This window comes from Cannabis sativa, chromosome 2, assembly GCF_029168945.1.
Source record: "Cannabis sativa cultivar Pink pepper isolate KNU-18-1 chromosome 2, ASM2916894v1, whole genome shotgun sequence".
Classification (NCBI taxonomy): Eukaryota; Viridiplantae; Streptophyta; class Magnoliopsida; order Rosales; family Cannabaceae; genus Cannabis; species Cannabis sativa.
Genome location: NC_083602.1, coordinates 2,528,331 through 2,550,312, shown reverse-complemented (window position 1 = coordinate 2,550,312; position 21,982 = coordinate 2,528,331). Strand labels below are relative to the sequence as shown.

Sequence of the window (21,982 nt, the reverse complement as noted above, 5' to 3'; positions counted from 1 at the left end):
TAATTAAATTATTATTAATTATATATAATGTACGTGTCTATAGTATATTAAGTTTTATGTTTATTTGTAATTAAAAAATATAATAAGTAATATATGGCACAATTTTTTTGTACATTATAATGTACATTAAGCATCATATTATGATCACAATTTTTTTTGTTAAAAATAATAATCTAGGCTTGCTCAAAAAATTAATAACAAATGAGTTTTATGTGACATTGCAAAACTTTCTTGATCTAACTAACTTGTTTGTCTTTTTATAAAGAAGCCCAACTACTTTCTTTGTCATGTTTACTAAAGTAGTTACTTCATTTGTCATTTTTATCACATGCTATAATTAATAATTTCTTTGTCATTTTTATTACCATTCTGAACCCACAATAAATGGAACTAGTGTTGTATTAGATAAAAACTTATTGACTAAAAGAGTAAGAGCATGTTTGGAAACGCACAGTGTTGTATTAGTTGAGTATTATTTCTGTATATATAACCACTTTTATAGTTGTTAAAATTTATGGTATAAGAGAACTACACAAGCTCTATACAAACCCTTTACTTGTATTAATCGATTCATTCAATTCAATATTAATGAACAAGCTTTTCTCTCTACCGAAACTGAACTCCTCTAATACACAAAAAGCTTCTAAACAAAATAAAGTCCATCATTATATATGCTTAAATATATTAGTAAAATTAACATATATAGCTACTTTATATATATATATGAAGCTTAATGAAACCTATTGCAATTAATCTTAAGTAGCTTTCTTTGTCATTTTTATAGAGAAACCTAACTACTTTGTTTGTCATTTTTATTAAATTCCATATACCTACTACGCTTATATATATACATAAATGTAAGCTACATTTTGATTTCAACTAGAAATATCTTTATAAGATCGTTTGTTTGTCATCAGTACTGCATATTCGACAAATTATCAATCGATCTTATAGCAAATGGTATATTTATAGACTATACAATAACGAACAATATATTGTCATCAAATAATGTAGTTTTTGGCTATATATCTTTATATATATATATAAATGATGGGATGTATGTACTTGTTTGGTTATAGGAAGGAGTGACTTCGTTGGGAGCATATGGTGGTAGAGGTGGTGACCCTTGGAGCTACATTCTGAATTCTGGATTGAAAGAGATAATCATCCATGTAGATAAGAATATCAAGTCCATTTCCTTCAAAGACTCCACTGGCTTTACCTCTGGGACATTCGGTGGCAACAGCCCTGATAATTCAGAAAGGGGTAAGGAGAGAAAGGTACGTACTATACACATAATTAATTAATTAATCTTTTATACATACATGCATGATTCTATATAAATATATATATATATGATTATGTAGATTGTTCTCGATTGGGTTTCCGAGTATTTGATATCCATAAGTGGAACACATGGTGTGTTTAATGGTGTAGCTGATGTTATCGTTTCACTATCTTTCCAAACAAATCTCAAAACATATGGACCATTCGGAACCACTACTATTGGTAAACCTTTCACCATCCCCATAGACAAAGACAACGTACTAGTCGGGTTTTTCGGACGCTGTGGCTACTACCTAGATGCTCTTGGTGCTTATGTAAAACCAGAACCAATCATTTACTTTGGGGAATTGGGTGGTTCAGGTGGAAGCCCTTTTAGTTTCACGGTGCGGATGAGTTGGATAAAACAGATCACCATTTGCCATGATAGTTCAAATATCAAGTCTCTCTTCTTCAAGGACGGGAATGACCTCGAGTATGGACCTTTTGGTGGTGAAGATCCAAACAATCGTGGTGTACCAACAACAGTAAGTATTTATTAATTGAATATTTTGATTATATATGGGAAATTTGATTTTCTATACTTAGAAAATCAAAAAATTTGATTTCTAAACCAATAATTTAAACCCTAAAAAAACTATACTTTTTTTTTCAAAACCCCAAAAATACCCCCAAACTAAAACTATCTCTCTTTCTCTCTCTATCTAGCCGGTCCCAAGAATCCCACACCCCAGGTCCGATGGTCGGACCATGGGGTCCGATGGGGTCCGACCAATCGAACCCATCGGACCCCAAGGTCCGACCATCGGACCTCTCTCTTCCCCTCTCTCTCAAATCGCAGGAAAAAAAAAAAAAAAAATTAAAGCCGGTCGGACCTTCTGGTCCGATGGGTCCGACCATCGGACCCATCGGACCCGAAGGTCCGACCATCGGACCCTTTCTTCCTCTCTCTCCAAAATCGCAGAAAAAAAAAAAATTAAAAAGACGGTCGGACCTTTGTCTTCTTCCCTCTCTCAAATCGCAGGAAAAAAAAAAAAAAGTTTCAGAGACTGGGGTTGCTCTTTCGGGTTGGGGTTGGGGTCGGAGGGGTTGGGGTCGTGGTCGACGGGGGTGAGGGTGGTGATCGGCGTTGGGGTTGACGTGGGTGGGTGAGGGTGGTTCGGGTGAGGGTGGGCGGTTGGGGTGAGATAGAGGGAGAGAGAGATGATGCAGAGAGAGAATATTGTGAGGGGGTATTTTTGGGGTTTTGAAAAAAAAAAGAATAGTTTTTTTAGGTTTTAAATTTTTGGTTTAGGGAAAAATTTTTTTGATTTTCTAAGTATAGAAAATCAAATTTCCCTTATATATATATATACACTAGAAATGTCATTTTTGTCATCGCAATTCGCTACTGTGTTGATAAAGCGTATCTCGCAAATTGCGCTGGCAAAAAAGTTGAAGTTTTTCTAGCAAAAGTCTTAACTTTTATCAGTGCACTTACGTGCTGGAAAAATCATTTTTGTCAGCGTTTTTTATTTTGCGCCGACAAAAGTTCTAATACCAATATTAATTTGTTAATACATTTAAAAGTAAATTCTATTTTGCCAGCGCAATGCCAAACTTTTATCAGTGTAAAAATATGCTGACAAAAATAACATTTTTATAGTAATATGTAACGAAATTAGTGAAAGTAATGACTTACTTTGTTCATGCATATATATATATATATACAGATTGATATAAATGGGCCTTCAGAGTTTTTGACGTCCATAAGTGGGACATATGATATTTATTATGGAATGATGGTGATCACATCATTATCATTTATAACAAATCTTAAAAAAATACATGGACCGTTCGGGAACAGCGAAACTGGCCCCACTTTCTCCCACCAAACACAAGATGGCGCCATTGTTGGGTTCCATGGAAAATCAGGCCACTTCATTGATTCAATTGGCGTTTATGTCAAACTGGTAAATTAATTAACTCTTTATATATTAATTCTATTTAGCATTTTTCTTTGATTTGAACATTTTCTAATAAAAGAAAAATTATTAATTTTGATCGTAAGAACTAAGGTTGAAGAATGGATATCTGGCTCATGAGGTGTACGTACGTGTACAATCTCCGTGACCGTGGAGGGTACTTTTATCACATGCATGTTCGTTGAATTTCGAATAATGTTATTATTTAAGTCTTTGTAATAAGATATAAATATATATATCTTTGATCGAGTACTTTTGAATTTGTGTGTAATTTGGAATAATGTTATTTAAGTCTTTGCAATAAGATATGCAATATCCTTGATCCATCGAACTCTATATATGTTTGGTGTGTAATTTGTCAACAATAAAAATAATATAATGTTTACTTGTTATGCTGGAATTGTAAATGGCTTCAGTGCTTATACAATCTGATGAAAAGTGCTACACATTTCTACACTTTTCTTATCTAGAAAATTCTAGTATTAACTACACAAAACTAAGAAAATTAGAGCAAACTAGAGAAACCTAGAATATTTAGAAAACTAGAAGTAACCAATCAAGAAGATTGTAGAAGAATGTAATTAGAAAGTTCTAGAAAAATTGTAAATCATGTAGAACTAGAATAATGTAGATGAAATTAAATGTAGGGGTAAACAACTATAAATACCCCATCAAGCTTTTAAATTGTAACTAAGCTTGAGTAGCCAAAGCAAGTCTTTTACTACTAGCCTACTACCTTGTCTCCTCTCTTACTACACACATAAAAATTAAAACACTACATAACTCTTCCTTGTCCCACCAATCATCATACTACACCACCTAATATCCATCCCATACAAATCTAAACCAATACAAATTTATTCTCAAACCATTAGTGGTATCAGAGCCCCGTTCGATCATATATCACTGGGCGTAATCTTTTTCACTCATCAACATGAGTTCGGAGTACAATCGCTCTTCACTACCTCTTCCAATTTTCCATGGAGAAAACTATGATTTTTGGTCCATCAAAATGAGGACCTATTTTCGATCACAAAATCTATGGAAAATTGTTGAAGAAGGAATCACTATTCCGGAAGATATTACATCTCTTTCGGAAGACCAAAAGAAGGCACTCGAGGATAATCAACAAAAGGATTCTCATGCATTATATTGCTTGCAACAAGCTATGGCGGACAATCTTTTTCCACGAATTATGAGCGCAGCAACGGCAAAAGAAGCATGGGACACGCTACAGGAGGAGTTCCAAGGAACAGTCAAGGTACGCGCAGTTAGACTACAAAAGCTTAGAAGAGATTTTGAGAATCTTAGAATGAAAGATAATGAGACTGCAAAAGATTACTATTCTAGAATTAAAGAAATAGTAAATCAAATGGGAGCCTATGGAGAAATAATTTCTGACAAGAATATAGTACAAAAGATACTAATTTCTTGTACAGAAAAATATGATTCAATAGTTTCTGTGATAGAGGAAACTAAAGATTTAGAAACTCTATCACCAACTGAACTAATGGGCTCTCTTGAAGCATATGAAAGTAGACGAGAAAGGCATAAGGAAAGTGAAGTAGAAAATGCCTTTCAGTCTAAAATCAATTCGCGGTCTCAAAAACCAAAAGCTGATGGGAAAAAGACACAAGAAAAACAAAAAGAAAATAACGACAAGTATCCTCCATGTGGCATTTGTAAAAGAAAAAGTCACTTGGAGAAAGACTGTTGGTTCAAAGGAAAACCACAGTGCCAAAATTGTAAAAAATTTGGCCACACTGAAAAAACTTGTCGTTTAAAGAAATCCCATCAAGCTAATTTTTCCGAAGAGAAAAATGATGAAAATAATCTCTTCTATGTACGCAAGCACCTTGAGAAGAAGGAAAAGATACTTGGTATCTTGACAGTGGTTGCAGTAACCACATGACGAAAAATGAAAGCATCTTTTGTAGTCTTGATAGATCCAAGACTAAAGTCAAAATCGGTAATGGTGACTTCATGGAAGCAGTCGGCAAAGGCACCATTGCCATTGACACTAAAAAAGGCAAGAGATACATCAATGATGTACTCTTGGTACCCAACATTGATCAAAACCTACTTAGCGTAGGTCAAATGATTGAAAAAGGGTACTCTTTGCATTTCGAAGGAGATTCTTGCACAATCTATGATAAGCAAGATAAATCCTTTCAAATTGCAAAGGTAAAAATGAAAGAAAATAGATGCTTTCCCATACAATGGAGATATGCAAACAATGTGGCAATGCAAGCGCAAACAGATGAGTCATGGGTATGGCATAGAAGGTTCGGTCACTTTAACTTCCACGGGCTAAAGATCCTCAAGCAGAAGAATATGATGCGAGACCTCCCAACAATCAAGGAGATCAACACAGTCTGCGAAGGATGCATGCTCGGGAAACAACATCGACAACCTTTCCCATCCGGCAAAACTTGGAGAGCCAAAAAGCCACTGGAGCTAGTCCATACTGACGTCTGCGGGGCAATGCGCACTCCATCAAATGACCAAAACAGGTACTTCATTCTCTTCATTGATGACTTTACTAGAATGACATGGGTTTATTTTATGCAACAAAAGTCGCAAGTCTTCAATATTTTCAAAAAGTTCAAATCCCGTGTCGAAAAACAAAGCGGTCACTACATCAAGACAATTAGAAGTGATAGAGGCAAAGAATACACTTCTAATGAATTCAACAAGTTCTGTGAAGATGAAGGGATGGAGCACCAACTCACTGTTGGATACGCACCAGAACAGAATGGTGTATCTGAAAGGAAAAACAGGACTGTTATGGAGGCAGCAAGAGCCATGCTGCTAGAGAAAGGTCTCCCAAAACGATTTTGGGCAGAGGCAGTAAGCACTGCAGTCTACTTGCTCAACCGATGTCCAACCAAAGCCGTGCAGAATAAGACGCCGATCGAAGCTTGGAGCGGACGTAAGCCATCAGCAAAGCATCTCAAAGTCTTCGGCTGCATATGCTACAGTCACATTCCAAAAGAGAAAAGAGGCAAGCTTGATGAGAAGGCAGAGAAAGGAATCTTCTTAGGCTATAGTACTCAATCAAAAGGTTATCGAGTCTATAGTTTAGAAACAAATAAGCTAATAATCAGTCGAGACGTAAAATTTGACGAAGATGCTGCATACAACTGGGAGACACAAGAAGTTGAAAGAAAGACAGTCAATATTCCTCTACCGCCAAGACAAGAAACTGATCAAAATGAAGTTCTTACTCAACCAAGAACACAAGAACCTGCACAAGTCATAGAATCTCCGCCAGACTCACCAGTAAGGCGAACAAGACCACTATCAGAAATCTACGAGACATGCAACTTAGTACTTATGGAGCCAGAAAGCTTTGAAGCAGCTCATAAACAAGAAGTATGGAGAAAAGCTATGTATGAAGAGATAAAGATGATTATGAAGAATGAGACTTGGGAGCTTGTAGATCGTCCACAAGACAAAGATACTATAGGTGTCAAGTGGGTCTACAAGACAAAGCTCAACGCAGATGGCTCTATCCAAAAGCACAAAGCAAGATTAGTTGCGAAAGGATACTCACAACAATACGGAGTCGACTACAACGAAACATTTGCTCCAGTTGCACGCCTTGACACTATTAGGGCTTTAATAGCTCTAGCCTCACAAAAGAAATGGAAGATTTTTCAACTCGATGTGAAGTCAGCATTCCTAAATGGTTATCTTGAAGAAGAAATTTATGTGGAGCAACCTCAAGGGTTCGTGGTACAAGGACAAGAAGATAAAGTCCTCAAATTGAAAAAAGCTTTATATGGCCTAAAGCAAGCTCCACGAGCCTGGTATAGCAGAATTGACAGCTACTTTACCGAGCAAGGATTCAGGAGGAGCAAGAGTGAGCCAACTCTTTACATCAAAACTCAAGGTACGAATGATACACTAATTGTCTCTTTATACGTTGATGATCTCATCTACACAGGCAATAATGAAAAGATGATAAAGAAGTTTAAAGAAGACATGATGAAAAATTTTGAGATGACCGACCTGGGATTAATGCACTACTTTCTCGGGATCGAAATAACTCAAAAAGAAGATGGGATCTTCATCTCACAAAAGAAGTATACAGAGACACTATTGAAGAAATTCAAAATGGAGGGATGCAAGACTGTATCAACTCCATTAGACAACAACAAAGCTCTCAAGAAAGAAGATGGCTCACCGAAAGCTGATGAATCAAAATTTCGAAGTCTAATTGGTAGCCTACTATATCTAACTGCTACAAGACCAGACATAATGTACGCAGTTAGTCTCCTATCAAGATTCATGCATGATCCAAGTCAAGTTCACTACGGAGCAGCCAAGCGAATCCTCAGATACTTGCAAGGAACAAAATTCTACGGAATATGGTACGGAGTTACAAGTGACTCAAAACTTGTTGGCTACACAGATAGTGACTGGGCAGGATCCATGAACGACATGAAGAGCACGTCAGGATATGCCTTCACACTTGGATCAGGAATATTTTCATGGGTATCAAAGAAGCAAGCAACTGTTGCACAATCATCAGCAGAAGCAGAGTATATTGCAGCAGCAATGACTACAAGCCAAGCTATATGGCTCAAAAGAATACTAGAAGACATGGGAGAATCACAGAAAGAAGCTACAAAGATATATTGCGATAGCAAATCAGCTATAGCAATGGCGAAAAATCCAGTATTTCATAGTAGAACTAAACATATAAGCATCAAGTACCATTTCATCAGGGAAGCAGAAGCAAATAAAGAAATTGAGCTCAAACACTGCAAGACTGAAGAGCAGGGAGCCGACATATTCACAAAGGCACTACCAAGAGGAAAGTTCGAGCTATTGCGAGACATGATCGGAGTTACCGAAATGTGTACCAAGGAGGAGTGATGAAAAGTGCTACACATTTCTACACTTTTCTTATCTAGAAAATTCTAGTATTAACTACACAAAACTAAGAAAATTAGAGAAAACTAGAGAAACCTAGAATATTTAGAAAACTAGAAGTAACCAATCAAGAAGATTGTAGAAGAATGTAATTAGAAAGTTCTAGAAAAATTGTAAATCATGTAGAACTAGAATAATCTAGATGAAATTAAATGTAGGGGTAAACAACTATAAATACCCCATCAAGCTTTCAAATTGTAACTAAGCTTGAGTAGCCAAAGCAAGTCTTTTACTACTAGCCTACTACCTTGTCTCCTCTCTTACTACACACATAAAAATTAAAACACTACATAACTCTTCCTTGTCCCACCAATCATCCAACTTATCAACTTATCAACATCATCATACTACACCACCTAATATCCATCCCATACAAATCTAAACCAATACAAATTTATTCTCAAACCATTACAATCTATTCTAGCATACAACTCTGGCTATTTGTAATGTTTATTTTAATAAATAAAAATTCTCTCTTTTATATAATATAAGTATGTGAAAAGAAATATGTAATCTAATTTAATTTTGTTGGTTTGTATTGAGGTTCAATGTTCTATGTTTATATTTAACTTTATTGATGCATATTGAGTCATAGAAATATTTCCAGTATTATAGAGTATTGGATAGTTTGCTGTTAGTTATTGTCTTTTACATTTAGTTGGTTGTTAATTCTGTTTTGTTAGTTAAGTTAGTCACGAGGTTAATTTTGTCTTTTTCATTTTCTGCCTAACCTTGTAACTATATAAATTGTATCATCCTCTTTCGTAATTATTGAGAATTAATTCTTGTCAATTCATTTCGTTTAACATGGTATCAGAGCACAACATGGTTCTCATTCATCATTCAAATCTCATTGTTGAATAATCATTTGTCTCCATCTTTGTTGAACTTCCATGGATTCCTCACCAACTCTTCCTCTACAACCAGCTAGAATAGACACTGGTTCTGGTGGTTCTTCGTTCACTCCTGTTGTCTTCTCGCACAAGTTGGCCACCAAACTCGATCATGACAATTACCTATTGTGGAAACCTCAGGTTCTTTCTGCCATTAGAGGCCACAAACTCCAACAGTACATCTTCAACACATTCACTCCTCCATAAGAAATCCATAAGAAAGAAAAAAATTACCTCAAAGCTTTGAATAACACTTAGGATTAGCTAATTTAGCTAGGAATTGAAGAACTTGATGAAGAAAACCTCCCTTGTAGCTGCTGGCTCTAGGTTCGAAGGGGATAAAGGAAGGAAGAGATTGATGTGTGTGATTCCTAAGTTTCTAGGTTTATCTACCAATATCTATAATGAAATAAAATAATCTAAACCTTCTATTAATTCATTTCAACATATATCAATAACATAAAAGACAAAATCCCAACTTAATGAAAAGACTATTTTGCCCCTCCTTAATCACTTAAGCCTAAAATCAAATCTAGGAGTATTTTGGTCATTTCTAATTATTCCTGCTAAACCGACAACTTAGAATTCTAAACAAGTCCGGTATACTCCCAATATATCACAACTTTTATCGTCGTGATATTTCTAACCTCTCCGTTGAGTTTTCACGGACGCCGAACCCGAAAATATTTTTATTTTAAAAATGGTATTTACAATACTCACATAATTTGATATAATCTTCGTCATTAATAAATTACACTTAATTATTAATTTAATCACATATTTAATAAAATATGCTCAAATTAACATAATCATAATTTCCAGGATATTACAACTATCCCCTCTTCATAGAAATTGTGTACTCAAAATTTACTTGAATATCTCAGGATACTGCTCCCGCATTTGCGACTCTAATTCCCAAGTCGCCTCTTCAATCTTTCTGTTCCTCCATAGAACTTTGACTAGCGGAATAGTCTTGTTCAGCAACACTTTTTCCTTCCTATCCAGGATATAAACCGTTTGTTCCTTGATGACAGGTCTGTCTGAAGTTCAATATCCTCATAGCTTAGGATATGGGTCGTATCAGACACATACTTCTGAAGCATCGAGATATGGAACACATTCTGAACTTTGGATAAAGTAAGGGGTTAGGCTAGCTAATACGCTACCTGACCTACTATTTCCAGAATCTCAAATGGACCAATAAATTTGGGACTCAACTTTCCCTTCTTTCCAAACCTCTGAATTCCCTTCATTGGGGACACCCGAAGGAAGACAAAATCCCCTACCTAGAATTCAATATCTCTACGCTTTGGATCATTGTAACTTTTCTGTCTACTCTGTGAGGCAAGAATACGAGCTCGAATCTTTTCAATGGCCTCACTCATTCTTTTCACTGGATTAGGTCCAAGATACCTCTGTTCACTGGCTTCATCCCAATGAATGGGTGAACGATATTTTCTCCCATAAAGCATTTGGTACGGTGCCATACCAATGGCACTCTGATAAATATTATTATACGAAAATTCGATTAGAGGAAGGTACTTATTCCAGGAGCCTTCAAAGTCTAGAAAACACGCCCATAACATATCCTCAAGTATCTGAATAGTTCTCTTCGACTGACCATCGATCTGAGGATGAAAAGTTGTACTAAAATTTAATTTGGTACCCATTGCTCGTTGCAAACTCTCCCTGAACTTGGATGTAAACTTTGGATCTCGATCGGAAACGATCAACTTTGGAGCACCATGAAGTCTAACTATCTCCTTGACATATAGATGAGCGTACTGATCCACCATATACATAGTCCACACTGGTAAAAAGTGAGCTAAATTTATATATCAATCCACAATTACCTAGATATAGAATCATAGAACCCTACTGTTCTTGGTAATCCAACCACAAAGTCCATAGTTATTTCTTCCTATTTTCACTCAAGAATCTTCAGAGATTGAAGTAAACCTGCTGGTCTCTGATGCTCTACCTTGACCTGCTGACAAGTTAGGCATTTTGACACATACTCCACAATGACACTTTTCATACCTGTCCACCAATACAATGATTTCACATCCTGATACATCTTAGTTGTCCCTGGATGTAAGGAATATGGTGTGGTATGAGACTCATCTAGAATCTCATGTCTGATACCTTCGTTAGCTGGCACACAAACCTTGCCCTTATATCATAATAATCCATCTGATGAAATTAAGAAGTCTTTTGCTGCCCTGGCTTCAAGATTTTCTTTATACTCTTGTAATTTTGGATCACTTTGTTAGGCTGTCTTGATTCTTTCTAACAAATCAGACTGTAACGTAATATTGGCTAGTTTTCCAACTACAAACTCAATCTTTGCTCTAGTCATATCCTTAGCCAATTTTGGTGAGATCTTCTTCAATTCATAAACTTGCCCCAGACCTTTTTGACTTAGAGCATTCGCTACCATATTTTCTTTTCCAAGGTGGTAGAGAATCTCACTGTCATAGTTCATAACCAGTTATAACCATCGTTGCTGCCTCATATTCAAATCATTCTGAGTGAAAAAGTATTTGAGGCTTTTGTGATCCGTATAGATTTTGCACTTTTCGCCATACAGGTAATGGCACCAAACTTTCAAAGCAAAAACTATAGCTGCCAATTCCATATCGTGTGTGGGGTACCGCTGTTCAAATTCTTTTGATTACCTAGGTGCATAGGCAATAACTTTTCCAGACTGCATCAAAACGCAACCTAAACCTTGTTTAGAAGCGTTAGTAAATCACGAATTTCTCATCACTGAGTGCAGTGTTAGCACTGGTGCAGTAATTAACCTCTACTTGAATTCTTAGAAACTACTTTCGCACTTGTCAGTCCAAATAAACTTACAGTTCTTTCGAGTTAACTCTGTTAAGGGTGTAGAAATCTTAGCAAACCCTTCAACGAACCTTCTGCAGTATCTTGGTAATCCTAAGAAACTTCTAACTTCAGTTGCAGACTTGGGTTGAGGCCAATCCCGAACCGCTTCAATCTTTACCGGATCTACCAAGATACTATCTTTTTTCACCACATGCCCTAAGAAGCTTACTTAAGGCCGCCAAAATTTACATTTCTTGAATTTAGCATACAACTTATGCTCCTGGAGACGTTGCAGTGCCATCCGAAGATATTTCTTATGTGCCTCTTCTAAATCCGAAAAGATTAGAATGTCCTCGATGAAGACAATTACAAAATCATCTAAAAAGTCCTTAAACACTCGGTTCATTAAATCCACAAATACTGCCGGAGCATTTGTTAATTCGAAAGACATCACGAGGAATTCATAGTGTCCTACCAGGTATGAAAAGGTGTCTTGGTAACATCCTCCTCTCGAATTCTCAATTGGTGATAACTAGTTCGAAGATTGATCTTAGAGAAGACGGTCTTTCCCTGCAATTGATCAAACAGATCATCTATCCTTGGCAAAGGATACTTTTTTTTTTACTTTCAATTTATTCAATTTCCAGTAGTCAATACACATTCTCAATGTTCCATCCTTCTTTTTTACAAACAAAATCGGCACACTCCAAGGTGAGGTACTTGGTCTAGTGAATTTCAAATCCAACATTTCCTGTAACTGAACCTTTAACTCTTTCAACTCTATAGGTGCCATCCGATACAGAGCTTTAGATACAGGCTCTGCCCCTGGTATCAAATCAATTTTCCTTTTTTACACAATTAATAATACCCAAAAATTAATTACAAATGTACAAATATAGATAAGTTAATAAAAAAAATAAATTATTTGAGTCAAACTCCAACCTTCTCCACCTTGACTCAAATTTATATGCATGGAGTTCATACTCTTATTGAACTTCACTTGAGCACTTGTCTTCACATTCATCAATCTTTCACTGATGCCTTCTTTCTTCAAACAACCTTGAACTGAATTGGAGTCTTCTCCACCTTGCTGCATTCGTTCACACTAATTGAATGCCTTTTGTGACTTGACTCTACCTTCATAGCTCCACCTAAAATAGTCTTCTCGACTAATTTATACAAATTCTACTCTTTCTTACCCTTCACAACTATCATCCCACATTTCGTAATAGATCCAACCGCAATTATCCAAAGCTCCCAAAGAGACTAAGTTCCTCCTTAATATTAGAACATATCTCACATTAGTTAGTGTTCTTACAACACCATCTAACATCTTCACCTTAATAGTTCCTATTCTAACTTTAGAGCTAGAATTATTATCCATCAAAATAGTACAGCCATCATATGCCTTATAAGTATCAAAACACTCCTTATACAGGCACATGTGGAACGAACAACCAGAATACAAAATCCAAGAGTCAAAAAAGTTTTCATCAGCTATGACAGAGAGAACATCAAAGTTACTTCCAAAGCCTTCACTAGAAGCATTAGTAGAATCTGACGTGTCTTTGCATTATTCTTGATTCTTCATTGCATGCATCAAGATGTTTTGTCAACTCTTCACAAAAAAAATACCCAAGTTCTTAAAAAATCGTCTCAAACGGACAACCAGATCAAAAGTTAATAATGTTCAAAGTTTTTAAAAAATTTCATGCAAAGTTTAGCCCTTTCTCTGATTTTTTTAATTTATTCTGGTCCTTATTATTTTTTTCATTTTATTAGTCTTGAAAAATTATATAAAAATAAGTTATCACATTGCTAAATTAGTTAAGAAATGAGAAAGTTATGCCATTCAAAAGCTACTAAGTGCTCTTCACTCACCTCACTTTTTGCACCTCATCACATACTTGAAGTAAAATTTACACCATCTCAAATTAATACCCAACGTTAATGTATATTTATTTAACTTTTCAATTTAATTTTTATTTATGCTTATTATATATAATTTATACTTAATTTAATTATATTAATAAAAAAATAATATATATAAAAAAATTATGCTAAAACACAACATATTGTAAAGCTAAAAAAATCATAGGAAGACCCTATGGCGTCGGTTATTGTACAATAACAGACAGTATAGGGGCTCTATGGCGTCAGTTATTTCATAATAACCGACGCCATAAGGCCCCTATGCCGTCAGTTGTTTTTACCCCTACAACGTCGCCTGGAACATTGTCGGTACTGAATTTCGCCAAAATTAACGAAAGCCCTTAAAAACAGCCTTTGAAGCTCAATTTTGTAGTAGTATTTTGTTAACTCTTTACAACTCCGCCTAACATGTCCCTTTTTGTGACAATAGTAGCACTCCACTTCCTTCCACGACCGAACAGCTGAGAACTAGAGAGAAGGGCAAAAAACATGATATAGTTGGTGGATTAGAGGAATGTGTTTGTGGCAGAGATGTAGGAGATTGCATCAAAATAAAAAATACACATGATGTTAGGTTGGGACATACTAAAATTCTAATTTTTAAAATTAGAGATTTTTTTATTTAGTAAGGGATGGGTCAAGCGATTCTGCAAAAAAAATATTATTTTTAAAAACACATTAATTATTCAAAAATGTATTTTAGAAAGGGTGAAATCCTACTTTTGTAAAAAAAAAATATTGTAAATACTATAATTAAATGATTTGACTATTAAATAAATTATAAGAGGAATTTAAAAATAAAAAAAAATTATAAATATTAATTACTAAAAAAATTTTTGTTAAATATTAAATTAAAAATTAATTATTTTCAACTAAAGCGTTTTCCATTAATTGTGGGTTGAGAATCGTAATATAAATTAAAATTACAAGAAGTTAGTTATGTCATGTGATAAAAATGACAAATTAAAAAAGTACGTGAGAATAATTGCATGACAAAGAAGTTAGGTAAGAAATTTGATAAAAATGATAAAGAAAGTAGTTAAACTTAAAAAAAGAGAAAGAACTTAAGAGCATGTTTGCTATATTATTTTCTGTTTTTTGTTTTAAAAAATTATTTTTAGAAATGAGAACAAAAAATAGTTTTTGAAGTTTTTAAACACAAGTCACGTTTGGCTAGTGATTTTTAAAAACAATATTGACCAAAAGTGAATTGGTTTTTAAAACAGAAAATAATATTTTGTTGTTTTCAAAATTCTTGTTTTTTTGTAACTTTGTTTTCTGAAAACTGTTTTTAAAAAACAAGGCTAAACAAGCCAAATTGTTTTTAAAAACAATTTTCTGTTTTTAAAAATAAAAAACAGTTTTTTAGTTATGATGTTAAACATGCACTAATTTTGCCAAAAATAAATCGTACCTTTCAAGGAAGTACTAACTTCGTGGTTAAAGTGAGATTTTTTTAGTGTGAGTATTATCGAATCTAATTGTTTGGTGTTGTGCAACACTACAAAAAATTTTACTTTTAGTAACAATAAAACTAATTTGTATAACTAAAAGTAAAAAAGTTGTGATTAATTATAAATCATCATTCTTATATTGTGTTTAAAAGGTCCGTGTCTAAAGGTATTAGTCACAAAAATTACAATTTTTTGTGACTAAATATATTTTTAGTCACAATACTTGTTGTGACTAGTGACAAATTAAATCTAAATACTATATTTTAGTCACAAGAAATATTTTATTGTTTATTAAAAAAAAATTATGTTGTGACTAAAAAGTTGTCACTAAATGTAACAATTTTTTGTCATCTTCATATATACCAAGTAAAAATTAATTCATATTGTAAGGGTAGTTTAGGGATTGTGTATATCCTACTAGGCTTATATATACATATATTTACATAAATTTTTAAAAAATTATATATATACCTAATATATTATGTAAAATAACAATTTATAAATCTAACACATATAATATAAATATATTTCAAACTTAATAGTTCAAATGTCTATTCTATTTTTATATATTATATAAAATGTGATTATGTAACGAAATTCTTGGTTTAACGATTCTTTTTGAGTTTCTACATTAATTTTAACAGAATATCCTATTAATTAACAGAATATTTTTTTTATTAAATTTATAATATTATTATATATATTTAAAAATAAAAATTATGTAGATATTTTATATAAAGAAATTTTAATTTAGATTTAAAATATTTTTAATCATATTTTAAAATTTATTGGCTTAATTTTGAATTAAAATAAAAAAAAAATCATATAAATATTTTATATAAAGAAATAAAGACACTACAACAAATTTTTGTATTACCGGCGGAGACATCCGCCGGTATTAATAGCCCAGACCGCCGGTAATAATTAATACCGGTGGAATTCGCTGGTAATTATCTGCCGGTATTAATCGGTCGCTATAAGTGACTATTAGCGACGAAAATAGTCTTCCACCGGTAATAATATTAATATCAGCGGATTAATAGCGGTGGGATCCGCTGGTATTAATGTCTGCACTTTTACACGCAAATACATTAATACCGGCGGACCACAATCACTGTTCCGCCAGTATTAATATTTTTAAATATTAAAAAAACATTATTTTGAATATTTATATAATAAAATTAATTATAATTATATATATAATAATTATTTTATAAATATATTATTAATTAGAAATAAAACATTAATATATTAAGAAATTAAACATTCATATTAATTTGTCCATTACAATATAAACTATATTATCTTAAATAAAATTAGAAAATTGTCTTTAAATAAACATTAAAACATAAAAATTGACATAATTATAAAACCTAACTATCATTGTTCAAATCAGTATATTCTAAAAATTCATCTACATTCGAGCTAAGTCTTGAACCGTCGAGATTATCACGGGATTGTGCCGGCGGGGTAGGGTAATAAGGTTGTCCAGTCTACGGTGTAGGTAAGATCTCCACAAATTGTCGAGTCTGCGGGCGAACCAAAATAGGTTGTTGCTGTTGTTGCTGACTCTGCGCACTGAAAATCTGACCATACATAGGCTGTTGTGGAGATCCTCCCATTTGACCATACACAGGTTATTACTGCAACAATGACCCAAATTGACCGTACACAGGTTGTTGTTGGGATGACCCAAATTGACCATACATGGGGTATTGTTGTTGGAATGAGTCTCCAATATTGCCAACTGTTAGAGATAGTGAGGATTAGTTAGTTAGTTATATTCTGTTTTTCTGTTACAGAGTTTGTTACTCAGTCTGTTGCAGTCTTGCTTTTCTTGATTAGTAATTGTAACTAACTCTTCATCTATATATAAAAAGCCTCAAGCCAATCTATTCAGAGATTGAGCTTCTTTCTCAATTCATTCTCAGTTTACACTCTGATATGGTATCAGACGCTTAGGTTGCCATGGCGTCCAAAGACACAGCCTCCTCTGCTCATAGTGAAACTCTAGAACCACCTGAAGCTCCCATCGCCGGTGTTGAAGCCCCTCCACTTCTTCCTAACAACAATCTTCTTCCACTCAACCTTCGTCTCAATCGCACGAATTACACCTTTTGGCGATCGCTGGTTCTGGCTGCAGTGCGTGCCTATAATCTTGATGGCCACATCCTTGGGACAAATCCACCCCCACCGCAAGTTCTTGCAGGTGATATTCCTAATCCAAATTACTTTCAATGGCTTCGTCTTGATCAATTTCTCATGCACTGGATGATGAATTCTATTACTGAACCCATGCTTGGTTATGTGATTAATTGTCAAACCTCCTCTGAGATCTGGACTGTGTTTGCTCAGCTATTTGCCACCACTTCCAGAGCAAGATTACTTCAAGTCCGTGGACTCCTTCAATCCACCAAGAAGGGAGCCTCCACCATTGATGAGTACATACTTAAAATGAAAGGTTATGCTAACAATTTGGCAGCAGCAGGCCAACCTATTACTGATGAAGATCTTGCTCTGTACATCCTCGGGGGTCTTGGCTCCGAATATGAAAGTGTTGTTGTTAATCTCACGGCCAGATCTGATCCCCTCACCCTTCAAGAAATCCAATTCATGCTCCACAGCCATGAAGTTAGGCTTCAGCAATTCTCTGCTAATGCTCTCAGCAATGTTCAAGCAAACATTGCAAATATTTCTGTCAACAATCAAGGCCGTGGACGTGGATTCAGAGGTGGCTACAGAGGAGGTTGGGGATTTACACCAAATCGAGGAGGACGAGGCAACAAACCGGTGTGTCAGCTGTGTGGTCGTGCTGGACACACAGCTCAGAAGTGTTATCACCGCTTCAATATCACATTCACTGGACCTCAAGCCCCAGGTGCTTCAACTTCTACATCAACACAAGAAAACCCCCAAGCAAACATCTCTGAGTCCATTATAACTGAAGAAGCACCAGGAATGTAGTATCTTGACACAGGAACAACAAATCACATGTCAACAGACACATCCAATCTCACCAACACCACCGACTACAAAGGAAAAGCCAAAGTTACAGTAGGTAATGGAACCTCTATCCCTATACTGCATGTTGGTTCAAATTCTATTCCCACAATTTCACCAAACAAGTCTTTATTACTTAAAGATATCTTGCATGTCCCAAATATAACCAAGAATCTGTTAAGTATCTCTAAATTCACTGCTGATAATAGTGTCACTCTTGAATTTGACTATGTGTGTTGTCTTATAAAGGACAAGAACACGAAGCAAGTTCTAAGGGGTTCTCTTCATAATGGACTCTATCAACTTCAAGTCCCTACTCCCACTGCTGCTGCCACAGCCAAGTTACATCCGAATTACTCTTCTTTTCCTTGTAATTCTGATGTTTTCAATTGTACCATAACTAGTAACCCTGTGCAAGATAAAAATAAAGTAGATTCTGTATGGCATTGTCGGTTGGGACACCCAGCCAAGCTAGTTCTTGCTAAAGTTTTAGCTAAAGTTTGTCCTTCTGTCAAATGTAAAGAAAATTTCTTTTGTGATGCATGCCAAATTGGCAAAATGCACCAATTCAACTTTAAAGCTACAGATAATAAAACCAAATCCCCTTTTGCTCTTGTTCATACTGATGTGTGGGGTCCCTCCTTTTACTCCTCTAGAGATGGATATAAATATTATCTATGTTTTGTTGATGACTTTACTAGGTTTGTTTGGATATATCCAATGCAATCCAAGTCTGAAGTGACCACCTTGTTCACTCATTTTACTGCCTTTGTTGAAAGGATGTTTGAAACAAAAATAAAAAGCGTCCAAACAGATCTTGGTAAAGAGTATCTCCCTCTGTATAACCTGTTTTCACAACTTGGTATCACCCTTAGACAATCATGTGCTCATACTCACCAACAACAGGGTCGGGTTGAGCGTAAACACAGACATGTGGTGGATATGGGGCTTACTCTTTTAGCTCAGGCAAATATGCCTCTCAGTTTTTGGTAGGAAGCCTATGCTTCTGCTGCTTATTTGATCAATCGGCTTCCCACACCCATACTCAATTACATGTCACCCTTTGAGAAACTTTACAACCAAACACCTGATTACAATATGATGAAGGTGTTTGGGTGCTCTTGTTTCCCTCTCTTAACTCCATACAATAATCACAAAGTGGCTTTTCGATCGAGCAAGTGCGTGTTCATTGGCTACAGCCACACTCAAAAAGGGTATCGCTGCCTGCATTCCAGTGGGCGTGTCTACATTGCTAGAAGTGTAACATTCAATGAATGTGAGTTTTCCTATCATACCTTATTTCCTGAATCATCATCTACTCAACCCAGCCCCACTATAATATATCCAACTCCTGTCCCTACTCACACTGTCTTACCATCCAATCCCACTCCCTCTCCACATAATAGTAGTCATGACTCAATCCCTTCTCACAATTCCACAAGCCCAACTATGTCAGATCACTCTCACAATCCCAGTCATCAATCTATACAACCCAGCTCTAGCACACTTCCTTCGACAGATTCTAGTCTCCCATACCCTTTACAACCTCAACCATCTGAGTCAACTACTTCTGTCTCCACTCCTCAAATTCCCACCCCAACTGTCAACAACCACTCTATGGTTACTCGATCCAAGGCAGGGGTTTTTAAACCCAAAACTTTTATTACCGAAGTTAACAATAGAATTGAACCAACTTCAGTTAAGCAGGCCTTCGCCATTGCTCATTGGAATAAGGCCATGAACAAAGAGTTCCATGCCCTCAAAAGAAAAAAGACTTGGATTCTTGGTCCCCCAACCGATGACATGAAAATAATTACTAATAAATGGATTTTCAGAATTAAATACAATGCAGATGGAAGTGTCAACACTCACAAAGCTCGACTTGTAGCTAGAGGATTTCAACAAATACCTGGACTCGATTTTCTTGAGACCTTTAGTCCAGTTATAAAACCTTGCACAATTCGGATTGTTTTTTCTCTAGCTGCAATTAATGGATGGGATATACAACAGGTTGATGTCAATAATGCGTTCCTCAATGGTGAACTCAAAGAAGATGTGTATATGTATCAACCTCAAGGATTCGTGGATGCTGACTTTCCTAATCATGTTTGCAAGCTGAATAAAGCGATTTATGGTCTCAAACAGGCTCCTAGAGCCTGGTTTGATACACTGAAAAATACTTTGCTGCAATGGGGTTTTAAGAACTCAACAGCTGACACCAGCCTATTTTACAAAAGAACAAATGGTAAATTACTGTTGCTTTTGGTATATGTTGATGATATATTAGTCACAGGGGATCATAATGATGAAATCCACAATGTCATCACTGCTCTTCACAATAAATTTGCCTTAAAAGTGCTTGGCTCGGTTCACTACTTTCTTGGGTTTGAGGCTCTAAGGGACAACAATGCTATATATTTAACTCAATCCAAGTATATTAGTGATCTGCTCATCAAAACAAACATGACAGATGCAAAGTCTCAGCCTACTCCCATGTGTGCAAGTGCCAAACTCTCTCGAACTTCAGGCACTCCTCTATCTGATCCTAAACAATATCGCAGTGTTATTGGGGCTTTGCAGTACCTCACAATGACGAGGTCAGACATTGCGTTTGCTGTAAACAAGCTTAGCCAGTATCTTCAAACACCAACTTCGGATCATTGGGGCGCATGCAAGAGAATACTGAGATATCTAGTTGGTACACCTACACTTGGCCTCTGTTTCACAAAACAATCAGACTTAAATCTTCATGGATATGCCGATGTCGACTGGGCTGGTTGCAGTGATGACAGAAAATCCACCTCTGGATATTGCATGTTTCTTGGCAATAATCTTGTTAGTTGGTGCTCTAAGAAGCAGAGTGTTGTAGCACGGTCAAGCACGGAATCAGAATACAAAAGTCTTGCCCTTGCAACTTCAGAGATTATATGGCTTGAGTCTATCCTTACTGAATTGTCTATACCTGTGTCAACAACTCCAGTTCTGTGGTGTGATAACTTAGGAGCAGGGTCCTTTGCTGCAAATCCTGTCTACCATGCTCGCACAAAGCATATCGAAATCGACATCCATTTTATCAGAAACAGAGTTCTTGACAAGAGACTTGAAGTTCGTTATGTGGACTCCTCATTTCAGATAGCAGACATACTTACAAAACCTTTGCATAATCCTCAATTCACCTATCTTCGTGACAAGTTAACACTCAAGTCCAACGAGTGTAACTTGAAGGGGGATGTTAGAGATAGTAAGGATTAGTTAGTTAGTTATATTCTGTTTTTCTGTTACAGAGTTTGTTACTCAGTCTGTTGCAGTCTTGCTTTTCTTGATTAGTAATTGTAACTAACTCTTCATCTATATATAAAAAGCCTCAAGCCAATCTATTCAGAGATTGAGCTTCTTTCTCAATTCATTCTCAGTTTACACTCTGATACCAACCATAGGTTGTGTCTGAGATCCTCCTGCGGCATCCGAAAAAAATTATTTATAATTATTAATTGCTAAAAGAGAACTTGTTAAATATTCAATTAATTATATTAAGGAAATAATTAATTATAATTAATTGATTCTAAAAAAGAAAGTTTTACCTATTGGTAACCTGCTACTATAGATAAAAGAAAAATGTAACGATCAAGTAGTCACCCAAATATTAATTGCTAAAAAAGATTTTGTTAAATATTTGCAGAAAATA

At 35.4% G+C, this 21,982-nt stretch overlaps 2 protein-coding genes and 1 long non-coding RNA gene across 4 annotated transcripts; 2 read left to right on the top strand and 1 right to left on the bottom strand.

Moving 5' to 3' along the window:
- The first annotated feature begins 491 nt into the window (after positions 1–491).
- LOC133028971 (mannose/glucose-specific lectin-like) lies at positions 492–3,648 on the top strand. Of its 2 annotated transcripts, XM_061108826.1 has the most exons (5): positions 492–960; positions 1,080–1,280; positions 1,368–1,811; positions 2,997–3,236; positions 3,335–3,648. In XM_061108826.1, the coding sequence occupies exons 1-5, from the start codon at positions 958–960 to the stop codon at positions 3,338–3,340; spliced, it is 894 nt and encodes a 297-aa protein (XP_060964809.1). In that variant the 5' UTR covers positions 492–957; the 3' UTR covers positions 3,341–3,648. The 2 variants fall into 2 exon arrangements, with proteins under 2 accessions (XP_060964809.1, XP_060964808.1); XM_061108825.1 differs by having other exon boundaries at positions 520–960; positions 2,997–3,574.
- LOC133033840 (uncharacterized) lies at positions 1,818–2,148 on the top strand. Its single transcript, XR_009685898.1, has 2 exons — positions 1,818–2,018; positions 2,081–2,148. It is a non-coding gene; the product is annotated as an uncharacterized LOC133033840 (long non-coding RNA).
- Positions 3,649–9,949: 6,301 nt separating the features above from the next.
- LOC133034033 (uncharacterized) lies at positions 9,950–11,159 on the bottom strand. The gene is made up of 4 exons (XM_061109058.1): positions 11,042–11,159; positions 10,749–10,892; positions 10,437–10,646; positions 9,950–10,122 (listed from the first exon to the last, which is right to left on the bottom strand). The coding sequence occupies exons 1-4, from the start codon at positions 11,157–11,159 to the stop codon at positions 9,950–9,952; spliced, it is 645 nt and encodes a 214-aa protein (XP_060965041.1).
- Between the last annotated feature and the right edge of the window lie 10,823 nt (positions 11,160–21,982).

Excerpts from the sequence above, each read along its gene's own strand:
- LOC133028971 (XM_061108825.1), top strand. Across the intron at positions 1,281-1,367 it reads AAAGGGGTAAGGAGAGAAAG|ATTGTTCTCGATTGGGTTTC; the intron begins GTACGTACTATA and ends ATGATTATGTAG. Across the intron at positions 1,812-2,996 it reads ATCGTGGTGTACCAACAACA|ATTGATATAAATGGGCCTTC; the intron begins GTAAGTATTTAT and ends ATATATATACAG.
- LOC133034033 (XM_061109058.1), bottom strand. The coding sequence starts at position 11,159 with ATGTATCAGGATGTGAAATCATTGTATTGGTGGACAGGTATGAAAAGT. Across the intron at positions 10,893-11,041 it reads AGAGCATCAGAGACCAGCAG|TGTGGACTATGTATATGGTG; the intron begins GTTTACTTCAAT and ends ACTTTTTACCAG. Across the intron at positions 10,123-10,436 it reads CATTGAAAAGATTCGAGCTC|ACAGACCTGTCATCAAGGAA; the intron begins GTATTCTTGCCT and ends ATTGAACTTCAG.